General features: G+C 40.8%; 1 protein-coding gene across 4 annotated transcripts in view; it reads right to left on the bottom strand.

The window, feature by feature from the left end:
* The window catches only part of CHCHD6 (coiled-coil-helix-coiled-coil-helix domain containing 6), a 117,242-nt gene that overhangs the window by 67,286 nt on the left and 36,017 nt on the right, over positions 1 to 13,939 (bottom strand). For all 4 annotated transcript variants that reach the window (XM_067303318.1, XM_067303320.1, XM_067303321.1 and 1 more), the window contains exon 5: positions 8,480 to 8,563. In XM_067303318.1, coding sequence (XP_067159419.1) covers positions 8,480 to 8,563 — 84 coding nt within the window. The remainder of the gene's footprint in view (positions 1 to 8,479; positions 8,564 to 13,939) is intronic.

Here is a 13,939-nt window from a genome sequence, read left to right as displayed (position 1 = left end):
AATTGTACACTGGTTGGCCAATTACATGGAAATAACAGGCAGCACTGCAGCAGGGTAGTGTAGCTGATGCTAAAATACAACAACACTACAGTAAATATAGGTGAGGCTGAGAGTGTGCATGTGTATGTATGTGTGTGCACTGCACTATATTAGAAAAGTAGCACTGTTTTTACTGGTAACAGTGCTACCTGTATATGTACACATTTATAAATGCCATCCTGTTTATAAACAAGCATATAAAGAGCACAAAAAGGGAGAAAAATGTGAACTATTAGGCAATCAGAAAATAACAGAATGAAATAAAGGAAAAATTGGGCTGAATTTAAGAAAAGGGGGAGGGTATATCAGAAATACTGGGTAATGGAAAAAGCTTTTAAAAGAAAGAAAAAGAAGCACCCCCCATTTCGTTCTCTTTGGACTAGACTGGACAAATATTCTGCTTTTCTGTTCTAACAGAGACGGACAGGATCACATTCTAGGTCTTTTTGTTCTGCCTTTAACAAGTCTTCATAGTGATACACCGATGAGACCAGATACCAGATTGCTATCTAAATTCAGCTGCTAAATTCAGTGTTAAGACTCTAAGTTCAAACGACACATTGCCACATTTATTTCACAAGTCGAGCCTGGGGATGGATTCCTCCAAGATGCAGCAGCCCATAAGTATCATTTTTTTCCCCTCTGCAAAGGTACTCTAAATGCCAGGAAAACAAAAATCACCGTAAGGCTCTGACAGTTCACCCTTCAGCACACGGACTGCAAATACATCCCTACGCTAATCATGCGGACTGAGAAGGAAGCAAACACTTAGTCGCTGTTTGCATCAAAGCTCCTTGTAATTTGAGGTAATGTACTGTACATCAGTCAACACATACCAAGAGGGAACACACACTGCGGAGAAGGCAGAGAGGCAGCGCTGACATCCAGCACATTTTATTTACCCTATTATAAATGTTCTTTGAGTTCATCAAATTACCAATCAATTTACCTGGTCTCTGAAAGCTGGTGTGCTGAGGTATATTAACTACTCAACTTTACAAGCTCTCAGCAAAACAACCATTAAACAGGCAAATTGAGCACCGGGTACTGAAATTTAGTTTGCGAGGCGGCCACCGGCAACGACACAGGAACCGCTCCCTGCACAGGCAGGCGCTTCCCAGAAAACCTTAGAAAAGCTGCCTCCTCCCGACGCTGCTCAAGCCTTCTCCGACCAATACTAATGGGAAGAAGAAATTAGGGAAGCAGGATTCCTTCCTCCTTTCCCCCCCCCTCAACATGACATTTAACATTTGTGAATAGCTGAGAGGAGAACAGGTCAGAGCTGTTTCAGATGACTATTTCAGGTTCGTTCCTTTTTTCATTTAGTTCCTGTTCAGAAATTTAACTCTCTCACAGGGCAAAAACTTCAGTTCTCAAAATAACTAAAGGCTGCGCCCTGACAGATTCCTCCGCTGCCTGAACAGGAGCGTCCGCACAGAGCCGCATGGACAGCCCAGGTGACTGGGAAGTGATCTGGATGATTAGGGAGAATCTTATCAGCCTGTTACAGAAAACTATACTGGAGATTATTCCTCTGGTGTTCAAAAGATTAAATCAGCAGTTCGATGAACTGGATGCTTCATTATATTGCTCCACTGGCCTGAAAGGCAAACTGCTTTTTGGGATCTTAGCTGTTATAGATTCACAAAAAGCAATGCTGCTTCTGTGGGAAAAAAGGTTTGGAGCAGCGTGGGGGAAAAAGAAAAAAATTCAGCAAGTTAGGTGAGAAAAAAATTGAAATTGTATGGAATATTGTAAGGCTCAGTTACAAAGAATGGGACAAGAAACACTTCTGAAAGGAAAATACATTTTTTAAGCACAGAACTCAGTTTCGCATTGGCTGTTCTTCCTCAGAGCATCCCAAAGCACCTTGCAGAGCAAGAAGTTAGTGACTGGCAATACAGTGACTGGAGGCAAACAAAGCAGCCGTTACACACACGGCAATAGCTCACACACGGCCTTAAGACGTTACAGGCCATTTTACTGGGAAAATAAATGGTGTCACTGACACCTGCCAAGACACATCAACTCATTTGGAAAAGGGCATCGAATCTTTAGCTCCCACTGAGAGGGCCGAGGGCTCCGTTTAAGACTAACACCTCGACACAGCTCTCAGCGCAAGGTGAGCACTCCTCAGGTCTCATGGACACACAAACGTCCTGGGACCCCAAGCCAGGGAACTGGCTCGCTTTTGTCAACAGAAGTCGCCTTCAGCCTTTGTCAAGGGACATCGGTTTGTTCAACCCTGCAGACATGCTGAAAAATTATCATGAAGACCCAATGAGAACGTAATATTTTGGAGATTTTTTTTTTTCCCCCAGTGTGCTCTTACTTTCTCTGGTAAGATTTTTACTGAGATGGGTTACTGCTGAAAAGCGCAGAAATGACAAGGGATTCAAATGGAGGGGTGACCCCGGCGCACCACAAGGGAGACTGCTCCAGTAACAAGGATCGAGACCAGTAAGAACAACAAACAAAAGTAAGTTCACCTTTCTCACATTCTTTACACATCCTAAATGCTTTACAAACATCAATTAAATGGTAAGTGCAAGGGCAAAAAGAGATTAATTTAAACAAACCAAACAAGGTGAATGCCACACACAAAATTACAAGACCTGGGAAGCTAAGCAGAGAAAAAGGTGCAGTCAATCTTATTAATAAAAAATGGTATTTGTTTAATGCATTCCTTTCCCACTTGCAGAAATACACCACAGCTTATGAATACCTCTTCTGCTACTTACTGTTCTGAAAAACTACAAACAGAAAATGTTGCATATTAATGTACCCACAGCTCGCAGTAGTCCATAGCCACCTAATAAAAGATAACGTGGGAGCTGGAGCTTAGGAAAATCCAAACAAAGAAAAGAATCAATCTATAACAAGGAGTTTCACTTCATCTGCCAAGATTACCTTCAGCCCCTCTGCCGCTTTACGCTATTCCAAAGAGCTATCCGTATTTCGCTATGCTGTAGCGCTGCCCTTAACCTTTGTCAGGTTAGATCAAAGAAAAGAGGCCAAATAGCAGAAGGAATCAAGCAAATATTTACTTCGGAGAAAGTATACAACTAATATGCTAAGTGAAATCCACTGACATCTGAAGGATTCCAGGAGAAGCTGCATTTCTTTCTTCTTATACTTTGGCAAGGATGTTTCCACTATTTGGAGAAGGCAGGACAATACATATACAGAATACAAATACTTAATACAAATCCCAGTTCTGTACAGTATATATGTTAACTATTTATACCAAGCTCCCTCTCTCCTTCATGCTTCTCTCTAAAGCATAGAGCATCAGCTTAAGCTTTTCAAATTGAGTGTTTTTACAGTTTTCTCACAGAATCTCAGGCCCAACTCTCATTCTATCTACCCAGAGAAATACTAGAGTACAAAACCTGCTTAACATTAGTTGAGCCAAGACCTACGCTTGGGGAAGGTGGTGGTGGGGGGGGGAATAAAAAAACACCCACACACAGAATTACATGAATGAGATGCAAAATTACTTGGATTAGTCTCGTGCTGAATGCATTGCTTCTAATTCAACAAGTTACCAAGGTCTCATACTGGATTCCTTATTGGAGATTAGTCACATGGGAAACACAGTCCTGGAAGGGAATGTCTCTATCATCAGTTCCAAACTCCTGCAATTACACGTAGTCATGGAAGAAACTGACAGTTCAGAGGACCTATTTCCTGTAATTTTCTGATTACCAAAATACTTTTTAAACATCCCAGAAAAAGAGACTTGTAAGCAACCTGGGAAACCAAACCCCCTGCCCAATATAATGAACTACTAGAGGAAAGTGGGGAAGATGAGGGACATCACCAGCGTCATGATCCACTGCAAGGAATTTGTTCAATCAAATTTAATAAAGAAAAAAAAAGTCTGAAAGTACACACCACACTGTGGGCAGAACAAAACCTAACACTCTACACACAGACACGCACCCTGACAATCTAATATGGAGGATGGAGCGGAGGAAGAATACCTCCCAAGAACAAATCATATGATAAGTTTAATCCCAGCATAACTACTTCACCCATTCAAATCTGCACTCAAAAGACCTGAATACCACTAGAAACAGTAGTGCACGACATTCGCTCAATAGGAGTCAGAAGTGCAAATCAAGTGTTAGGCGTTATTAGGGAAGAAACAGAACCACACAGTGATTCTCACAAGGCTACTGTATAAATCCTTGGTTCACCCAAATCCTGAACACTGCTTGTCCAGTTCTGCTCCTCACCTCTCAAAGAGGATTGAGTAGATGTGGAAAAGTTTCAAAGACCACCAGCAAGGATGATCTAAGTAAGGTAAGTGAACTAGAACCTTCCAGCCTAGAAAGAGATGGCACTGGGAGATATGACAGAGATCTCCAAAGTCGTAAGAGGCACGAAGGGAAATGGGGACTTATCTGTCACTGTCTCTTCTTCATGAGAACCTGGATCAAATTAAGTTAACAGGAATGTGGTTCAAAACATGTGGAAGGACAAGTTTGTTCACACAACCTATAGTTGAGGTAGGGAACTGTTCGCCACAAACTGAGTTCAAGAGAAAACTGGACAACCTGATGGAAAATAAATCCATTTAGGATTAAAAAACACACAAACATTTTGGGAAGTATCTGAACCACAAGTGACCAGAGGCTGAGAAAGCATTTGGGGCAAGTATCATATATACTGTTTTTGCAGTCATCCCTGGGCATCCGCTTTTGGTCACAGTCAGGAACAGTGTATTGAACTAGATGCGTCTTTGGCATGACCAAGCATGGATGCCCTCACAGTCTTACGTCCTCCAATGCTTTAGCAGAAAATTAAAAAACACAAAAAACAAATTATCCACATGGGGAGGATGGGGGAGGGAAGAGGAGGAAAGTGACTTTCTTGAACTCACAAATAATGAATATTTCTGCTGAAACGCTGAAAATATTTTTATAATACATGCCCTTTGCCATGAAAATATTAATATAAGAGAGCGCTAGAGAAACTGAGTTTAAGATCTGTTTGAAACAAGGTATACCCATAGTTCACCTCATGTAAAACTAAAGGCAAAATGCTTTTAGCATTTTTATAGCTTTACTGTTTCACAACACTTTGCCCTCCCATTATAAGCTATTCCATCCTGTAGATGGAATAACTGAGATAGATGGGCTAAGTAATTGTTTCAAACTCCCAAAAGAGAAACAGCTATTAGAATATGAGAAGTTTTCTGCTTCCACTTGTGTGCTCTGTCCAGTAGATTACAACACTCTTTTTAGAGATTACAAAATAAAGGGATAATGTATTCACACAATCTGCTGCATTCAAGGGAACTACTGAGTTCAATTGTGGTCAATACATCTCAAAGACAGAGCAGCAAGGGGAAAATGGCCCGAAGACAAGCAAGTAGAATGAGAAACCTCTAAAAATCGTTCACACAACCAGAGGTTGAAAAGGTGAGGACTGCTTAGCTTAATGGGAAGATAAAAGAGGGAACAGAGAAGAAGCCTACAGGTAACCTATAACAAACAGAATTCCTTTTATCGCTTTCACATACAAGATAATAAATGAAAACAAATAGTTGAAAGTGGTAACAAAAAACAGATAGGCTATAGAGCTGCTATAGGCTATATAGTTAACCTGTGGAACCCAATGCCGCTTGATATTGAGGCAAAGAGATAAGCAGAGTTCAGAAAAAATGGCTGTGACATTTAGATGAACGATGAAAGTAACTCAAGTTCCATCACAGTGAATAAAAACACTGAAGGAAGATAAACTCTCATGCAGGAAGGCATGTGTCAGCCTCTAACCGATAACTCTTAGGAAGACACTTTTCAAAGCTGTTCTTTGAAAGCTTCTTTTTTTTCTTTCTCATCTTTCTTTGAAGTCTTTGAAAACCGACCACTTTCAGAAGAGACAGGACAGTCTCTGTGTTTGATCCCATGAAGCAGCTACCATGTTCTAAGAGCTATGCTCCTCAGATATAACACAATTATCCTTAGCATCCTACCAGGAAGGTACTTAGTTCTCTACATGAACAGTTAAAAAAGCATCCTTCAAAACCAAATATGTAAGTCTCCTACTTTTGAATTCTGTTAGCATGCAGAAATGGGGACCAAGTCTAACCAAGGGTATGAATAAGCACAGAAGAAGGGGCAATTCCCAACAGCTTGTTCCTTAGGAGGAGATATTTAGGCTTCCTAACTCCACAGTGAGCCAATATTTCTATTCATCCCCAGTCCACTGCCTCCAGACAACCACGTGACCCCATGCCAAGTGACCATCCCATCTGACAGCAGAAAAGGAAGCAAAATCTCTGCTTCAGAGCTCCTCCCCACCTCATGCCCTTACTGATGTGTTTTTTTGTTTTAATATATTATATACACAAACGCACATACATATATCTTGAGAGAGAGAGAGATTTATACACATACGCTCAAGTATATATACATATGTGTATGGAAATATATAAAAAAGCCTGAGTTGGAAGGTTTTAACATAGTGGAAGGAAAAATAAATAAATAAATGTCAAGGTCTGCGTGTATTCAACAAATAAAAGCAGAATTATATAAAAGCAACAGCTAATAAAAAAGATTGTTCTGTGCTGTGTTTCCCATCTTTCCAACCATTATAGGAATAAAATTATCCATGGAGAAGATCGAAAACCTTTTTCAAAACTAATACAATTAAGCTTTATTACACTGTTTCAAGTACATTTCTCTCCTCTCCCTTCTAGCCCCCACCACCTCCCACTCCAATCTACACTAACGGTTGGAGGCATTCTTCTATTTTATTACCAGCAAAATGCTAGTGTTTAAGGGTCAGAAACTATCTAGTGTTTCAAGAGAGGAAAGAAAACCTGTTCTTATTATCTACTTGCTATTGTACAAGAACTAGAAGAGAGTTTCTATACATCTCCACAATTTGAATAGAAGTACAGGCTAGCCACCTTATTCCAGAGTGAAGATCCTGCACTAAAACATCCATCACCTTGTTGAAAAAGTTACTCTATAGCAAGAGACACTGATCTGAAAAGGGAAACAGAAAAATTAACAAAAGACCTTAAAAGGAGGACAAAGCAGCTTGGTCAAACTTCTCCCAACTCCACTGTCCATAAAGGACAGACACATATACAAATTTTCCCTGCAGTTTCCACTTCATGAAACTAAATCTGGAAGGAAGCACATAATAGAAGCACACAGCATGAGACCAAGAAATTGCAAAAATTCCCTTTGCGTATGAACATATGGACAACTGTGATAATTAGAACGATAGCTGCTAGATTGTTTGCAATTTCACTGAACAATCCCCATTATCTAGAAATAGAATTTAAAATCTGAATGCAACACTGAGTGGTAGTTTTAATAGTTTATTTTCTAATGAAATGTATGGATGAAGTGTTGCAAAATTGTATCATGTGAAATTGCTCACGGGCATGTTCCACCATCAATGGTTTGGAAAAAAAAAGCTGCATGGACAATCATGCAGTAGCAGAGAATGAAAAGGGGCACGAGATGTGCCAATAACTTCCTATCATTTCTATAACCTGTAATTTTCCAGTGTTCCATATTCATCATCATGCTGCATGTTGGTAGTAAAGCTGACCGATTTCTCTGTCTTTTTATGATTCACCTTTTTCATTGCTTTGCATTTCTTTTCAGTCACATAACGACTACAAGTAGGATGTATGCAGCTCCCCGTCAGGAGGTCTAATTGCTTCAAATTGGAGAAGATTATTCTCTACATTTATTAAAAAATAAAAACTACTTATAACATTATTTCATTTTGCCAGGAAGTGAAAAACGCATTAGTTCATAAGGAACAGCATGGCTGCTCCTATTTTTATGGCATCAATTTTTAAAAACTCATCATGGTAAACAATTAAACAGAGAAGCAAATCCCACGTTTAGGGGAGAGATTCAAATCCCTAAATGGATTTTAAAGGTCATTTCAGGCTTAAAAGATGCTTGACAGTGTCTCTTTAAATCATGTTCATTTCAAAGGCTTATCCAGCAAGAAGCAGACAGTGCACTGCAGCAACAGACTTTGAACTGTTGGGCTCCCCAGAGAAAAATTAATAATACAACTTTAATTCATATTTATGGCAAGATTTGTGATTTTTTTTTTTAATTTAGCACAGGAATTTTAACAAAAGGAATGAAAACAAGGCAAACTTAGCTTTCACCTAAACCCCACGGTGAAAAAGAAAAAGTCTGAACTATTATAAACATTTTACGTTATCCAATTAAAACCACCTATCTTTCAAACAGGAATTGTTTAAAAGATTTGGTTCATACAGCTTTTTCATGTAACTACGTACAGGTGGGGGGGCGGATAAATAATGAGAGCTGGCAGTTCCAGATTTTGGCACAACGCTTCTCGTTTCTCTACTCTGTAGATCCACTCAAATGCGTGTCCAATCCCACTAGCATTCAGAGGCCGTAAATGAAAGACAGCCTAGCCTTACCTTCCTCTCAATGCGGGCCAGCTGCTCTTTATAGAAGGCCTCTTGCCGCTGCAATTCTGCCTCCCTGCCTTGCAGCTCCATGGCCTGTGAAGAAAAACAAAAGAGAGCTTCAGTAAAAGAAGAAATTAAAAAGAAAAAAAAGTGTGAAGGCAAGGAAAGCACATGGGATGCAGATTGGAAGGAAATCAGAAAATCCTGGTTGCTCAGGACTGGTATACGGGATTCCTCTAGCTGGAACTTCAAGCCTTCAGTACTCTGGTTCATTTTGGACTATTCCCACAAGTCTGAATTACTCTAATTAGTATCATACTCAAACTCATTACCTCATTTTTATTTCTCTTCACTAAATGAAAACATCTAATCCTAGGAAGGTGACACTTCTGGACCTTCCGACTGCTTTTTTCAGAACTGCACATTATCCAAGCTTGTAGTACCTTAAAAACAACCCTCAAACCCTCTACTTTCTAAGCACTTGCCTCTTGGAGGGTCAGAAAGCTTCTACAGATCTAATACATCCCTACGACCATGAGGGAAATCCCAAATGCAAGTCTATATTATAGCATTTTGAGAGACACATTCTCACCAAACATGTATTTGCTTTTTTTAAACACATACTTCAGAATACCATGACAATCCGCAATTCTCTTCGTATGCTCTCAGTGCATACACCATCACCACCCCCAGAGTTCCTCTGACTGGGTGTTGCCCAAATTGCAGCGGGGAGGGGAGGGAATCAGAGAATTTCTCTTTTCTTCCTTCTGAAGTATAAGCTTGACACTTCCAAAACAGCAAACGTGGTATACAAACACTTGCTTAAAGTAGTTCATCAACTAGACAATGCTCAAGAAAAAAAATAGTCTCTGTGGTTACAGCAACAGCTTTTCCCTTTTAGCTCTTTACAACTGGCAGTATTTCATTGTATTCCCACCCCTAAATTGAACTAGCATTAAGAAAACATGGCATTGATGGAACTAAAATAAACTTTGCTTTAAAGCTTGAAAATACAAAGCAACAATAGCAAGAAGAATGGCACTTGTGTCTCTCCCCCATCCCGCCCCCAAAAAAATCTCTGCAACCACATACGCTATCACCAGGCAGAAGATCTTTCAAAACCAGAACGATTAGCCTGTTTAACATGAACACAAACCCTTCTAATCTGCAGCATTGCAGTAGCACTGCTCTTAACTTTTAATGATGACGGTACAATCATAGAAATGCTGGTCCAATACGATTAAGCAGCTGGGACAGAAACATCCCCGTAGGCTCAGACCTGTCATTTTATGGCCACCAGCCATTGTTAATGAGAAAAATTACATCTGAAAGTAAGCTGCTGTGCATTTGCTTCTTCCGACTCCCCTAGTAATGGAAATATGGTGGTATAATAGGGCTAAGAAGAGATTAAGCTAGGCAGCAAGGGATGGCTAATGAGTAAGCAAATAAATTCAGAGTGCATGAAACCTGGGGGCAGAGAGAAAGGGAGGTGGTTTTGGGGAGGGGTTTTTTTGTTGTTTTTGTTTGTTTGTTTGTTTTTTGGAAGGAACGAGAAATAATTTTGGTTCCCATGTTTGCCACCCCAGCCAACATGGCCAGGGTAAGGCATAAGCGCTATAGACCCACATCTAAGTCTTTTCACTCCCAAAAATGCTTGATTAAAGGCAAAATCTCTGGCTTCAGTTTAACCAAAGCTGCTGTATATTCTCTGGCCTGCAAACTGACTGAACCAGGACAACGTAGAGGGTGGTGAGCTGTCCTATACACCTAGCCTAACCGAACAGATACCACAGCAACAATGGGGGCACTGAATAGCAACTTTTATGTGCCAAAATTACTGTCCTTATTCTGACAGGAGAACCACAGAACTATCTTTCTGATTTGATATCCATCCTCTACGAAGAGAACAACTAAGCAAATGTCAACTGAAATGAAACCAGCAGAAGGAGGCAGGGTGGCCTGGTGGGAAACCAAAGGACCTCGATTCTCCTGCTAGTTTTCTGCATAACACCCATAAAATCAGATTACTAAACACATGCCTTGCATTCCCTTAAGGGGAAAATATATATATATATATATATATATATATATATATATATATATATACACACATACATACACACACACACATATATATATAAAAAAATAAGCAAAAGAAAGAAAGGTAACACAGTACTGACCCCTCTCTGCACAATTCAGATGGAAGGTGATTCAGGTGTAAGTGTAATACAGGAAGGGAACTGCCAAAAGATCATCACTTAAAAAAAAAAAGTTTCTGCTTAATCTAAGCAAGGAATTATGTGGCAGTGCTACCCTCCTGGAGTAGCAGACTATTTTGGGAGCACAAAAACAGTATGTGTAGCAATCCTGGCAGGCAAGAGGCTTTAGTCCGTTTCTGGCAAGATATGGACCCATGCACCCCTCTTCTTATCCCAGGAATTTGCCTCACCTCATCCAATAAAGAGTTCACCATGTTTATCCATATGACACCGCCACAAGGGATTGCAGCACAAATGCCTAATCTCTCAGATGGGAAGCTGAGGCGCAGGGACACTAGAGGTGTGTTGACCTGCGTGACGATAACGCCCCGCGAACTCCCAAGCAGATCTGACTGGGGCTGGGATGCCCAAACTGGAAAGTGCCTCCATAATGATGCACCCTGCGGTAGGCAAACATACCTGAAGTGACTGGCCTAGAGTCCTGCAAAACCCACATCTAGCAAGAACGAAAACCAGAGCTCCCAACTGCAGATTCTGGCCTTGTTACGCACACTATTCTTCCCTTCAGTACCACTCTTCCAAATAATTTTCTCCCACATTATCACCATTAAATTGTACAACTCAGACATATTTTCTATGCCTTGCTTGTTTTAGAGAGCTGCTGCTGTTTCAGACCACTGAAGTAATATTCTATTTAGTGACAGATCTGCTTGAAAGTTGCTTTCTGTTTCCCCTCTAGCCCCAGCTGTTATTACTGGAAACTTTAGTACACTTTATGACGATGTTTGAAGTATGAATGGTACAGTCAGAGCATGTGTCATTTGAAATATTCACTGTTCCAAACTGGGTTAGGCAACAAGGGAAATTTTATACGAATACAGGATATTTATTAAGAGTTCCTCTAGTCCTGCTGCTTATTCCCTACCTAAAGTCAGAAGCCTGTGATGTCCCAGACAGAACTGGCTGCCATGGAGATGATTACAATTTCGCAGGGGACTGAGACTGCAGGTGGCAAACAAAGCATCAGATACACTTTTCACACAAAGGCCTTTAGAACTAAAGAATGGATGGAGGAGGAAAGACATGTATGATAACACACTGGTTTGGAAAAAAAAAAAAAAAATCACATATCAGCTTTCACTTGGAGAAGCTACATCTGAGCTTGAACACATCATGCACGAGATGACCAAAGTCCACGGACGATAACCAAGAAACTGAAGAGAAAAAACACAGCAGAGAGCGTGAGGTAGAGAGAAAAATGAAACAGAGAGGGAAGGGAGGTGGAGAGTAGTTAGACATGGAATACATGAGTAAACCCAGAACTTGGAATTTTTTTTTTAATATATATGCCATATATATTATATATATGGCAAAGCACATACATGAGACACAAGTATTTGCAAAAGAGCATGCGCAATAGGCAATTTCCCCTCTGTACAAGGAGAGGCTATAAGATATATTTTAAAATGCTCAAAAATTCTCTGTAAGGGTGCCAGAAGCTAAAAGCACTACATGCTTACAAAAGGGCAGTAAAGGTACATCACTAGCATGCTCCATTGGCTTCCACGGGCATGGATACACAGACTGGTGCAGGGGGTGAGGTGGAGGGGTGTCTTTCAAGTTCTTCCTACTTTTTATCTTTACACTTTTTCCATGACCCAAAATTTTTCCAGGTTATTTAGGTGCTGCCTTGGATCATGACCAAGAGCTAGGGCACAGCTATGTGCAGCTCCCCACCTCCTCCTCCCCCTTTATCATGCAACCCCTTTAGAAGCAAGCTGTGAAACCACTTACATGTCAACCAATAGGTAATTCACAGCTTTACAACAGAACTATTCGAGCACTGGCCAGCTAGACCACAGACAGGCCAAAAAAGATATTTTTTAGAAACTTCTTAATTGAGGTAATGAAATAATATTGGTTCATTGTCAATGAACAAAGCAAAATACTCTTCTAGCCTTATCCCAAACTGAAACCAAGATACCATGCATTAGCACTAGAGTGTGTAACTGGTCTTCTGGAATTGGGCTCCACTCTGGCTGCATCCATTCACAGATCAGCTTTGGCTTTTTCCCCATAAAATATCATCACCAGATTTTTACTACTTTTAATCACAGTCTTTTCTCATCACCTTGTTAAGCATGACAACTAGGGAGGAAACCTGCTAAAAAGGGGTTTCTTGGCAGGGTCAAATGACAGTAAGGAAAGTGGCACCCGGGAGTAAAGTGCAGCAATAGCACAGCCCACAGCTGATGGCTACCATCAGGCTGCCGCTCTCAGCAATACTGTTGGCATTCTGGGATTAGGGGAGAGGGCAAGGAAAAGAATCTGCTGAAGAAAAACTCTTTCCCTGCAAAGGATAAGCAGAGCTAGAAGGAAAGGTCCGTACCACAGTCTATAAAGAGCTTCCTCAAAGGCAAGTCACAGCACTTGGCAAGATTATTCCAAAAATATTTATCATCTTGGCAAAACACATTCACCAGTCACAGACAAACTAGCGAAACGATGCCTAGAAAACAAAATCAGTCAGAGGCAATCCAGGGAAATAAGCTAAAGGATAAAGGAAGGATACTTAAGTCTATCAAATGCCTCGTTTCTATATCATTCTGTCTTTGCTGAGAAGAGCTATCGGCTTCCCCCAAAGATATCTAGTAACATCTCTGCAGTAGCACAGCAGAGATGTTTTGGATGGGTACCTCAGCTTGCCTCACTTCACAATTGCAAATTCTCATATCTCATGCTTTCCCATTTTCCAATCCTGGCAGCAGTCTGGGTGGCAGGGAGGGGGAAGTGCTTCAAGACTAGAAGAAGGAATTGACAGCAGTGCACTGAAGACCAGAACTAGCTCCAAAATTAGCTAGCTGGCATATTCCTGACCAAGTCTAAAGGGAATGGCAGACCTGGAAGGCCAACACGGAAACAGTAAGACACAGCTTGAGCATATCATGCCTGAGACTTAACAGCAAAACTTTACAGAGAGGGCTGTACGAGATGAGTAACCATGGGGGAGCACTGATTCAGCCTTCACTTGCATCAGCAGTAACATCACCATCAACAATGTGGAGTTGTCTGCAGCCACTATTCCAGACACGTGAGGCTTACAAAATCACCCGCTTTTTGTCCCTTCTCTCCTTCTGTTGAAGGCAGGAGGCTTTCCTTGTTTTCTTTTAACCCCTGATGCAGACTCATGCCCTTAAAAACCAGTACTGGTGTAACCTGCATTTCCTCCTGTTTCTGCTGCTCTCTTAGC

Source organism: Apteryx mantelli, chromosome 12 (assembly GCF_036417845.1).
Source record: "Apteryx mantelli isolate bAptMan1 chromosome 12, bAptMan1.hap1, whole genome shotgun sequence".
Taxonomy (NCBI): domain Eukaryota; kingdom Metazoa; phylum Chordata; class Aves; order Apterygiformes; family Apterygidae; genus Apteryx; species Apteryx mantelli.
Note: the sequence above shows the minus strand (reverse complement) of the source record. Positions and strands in the feature narration are given on the sequence as shown.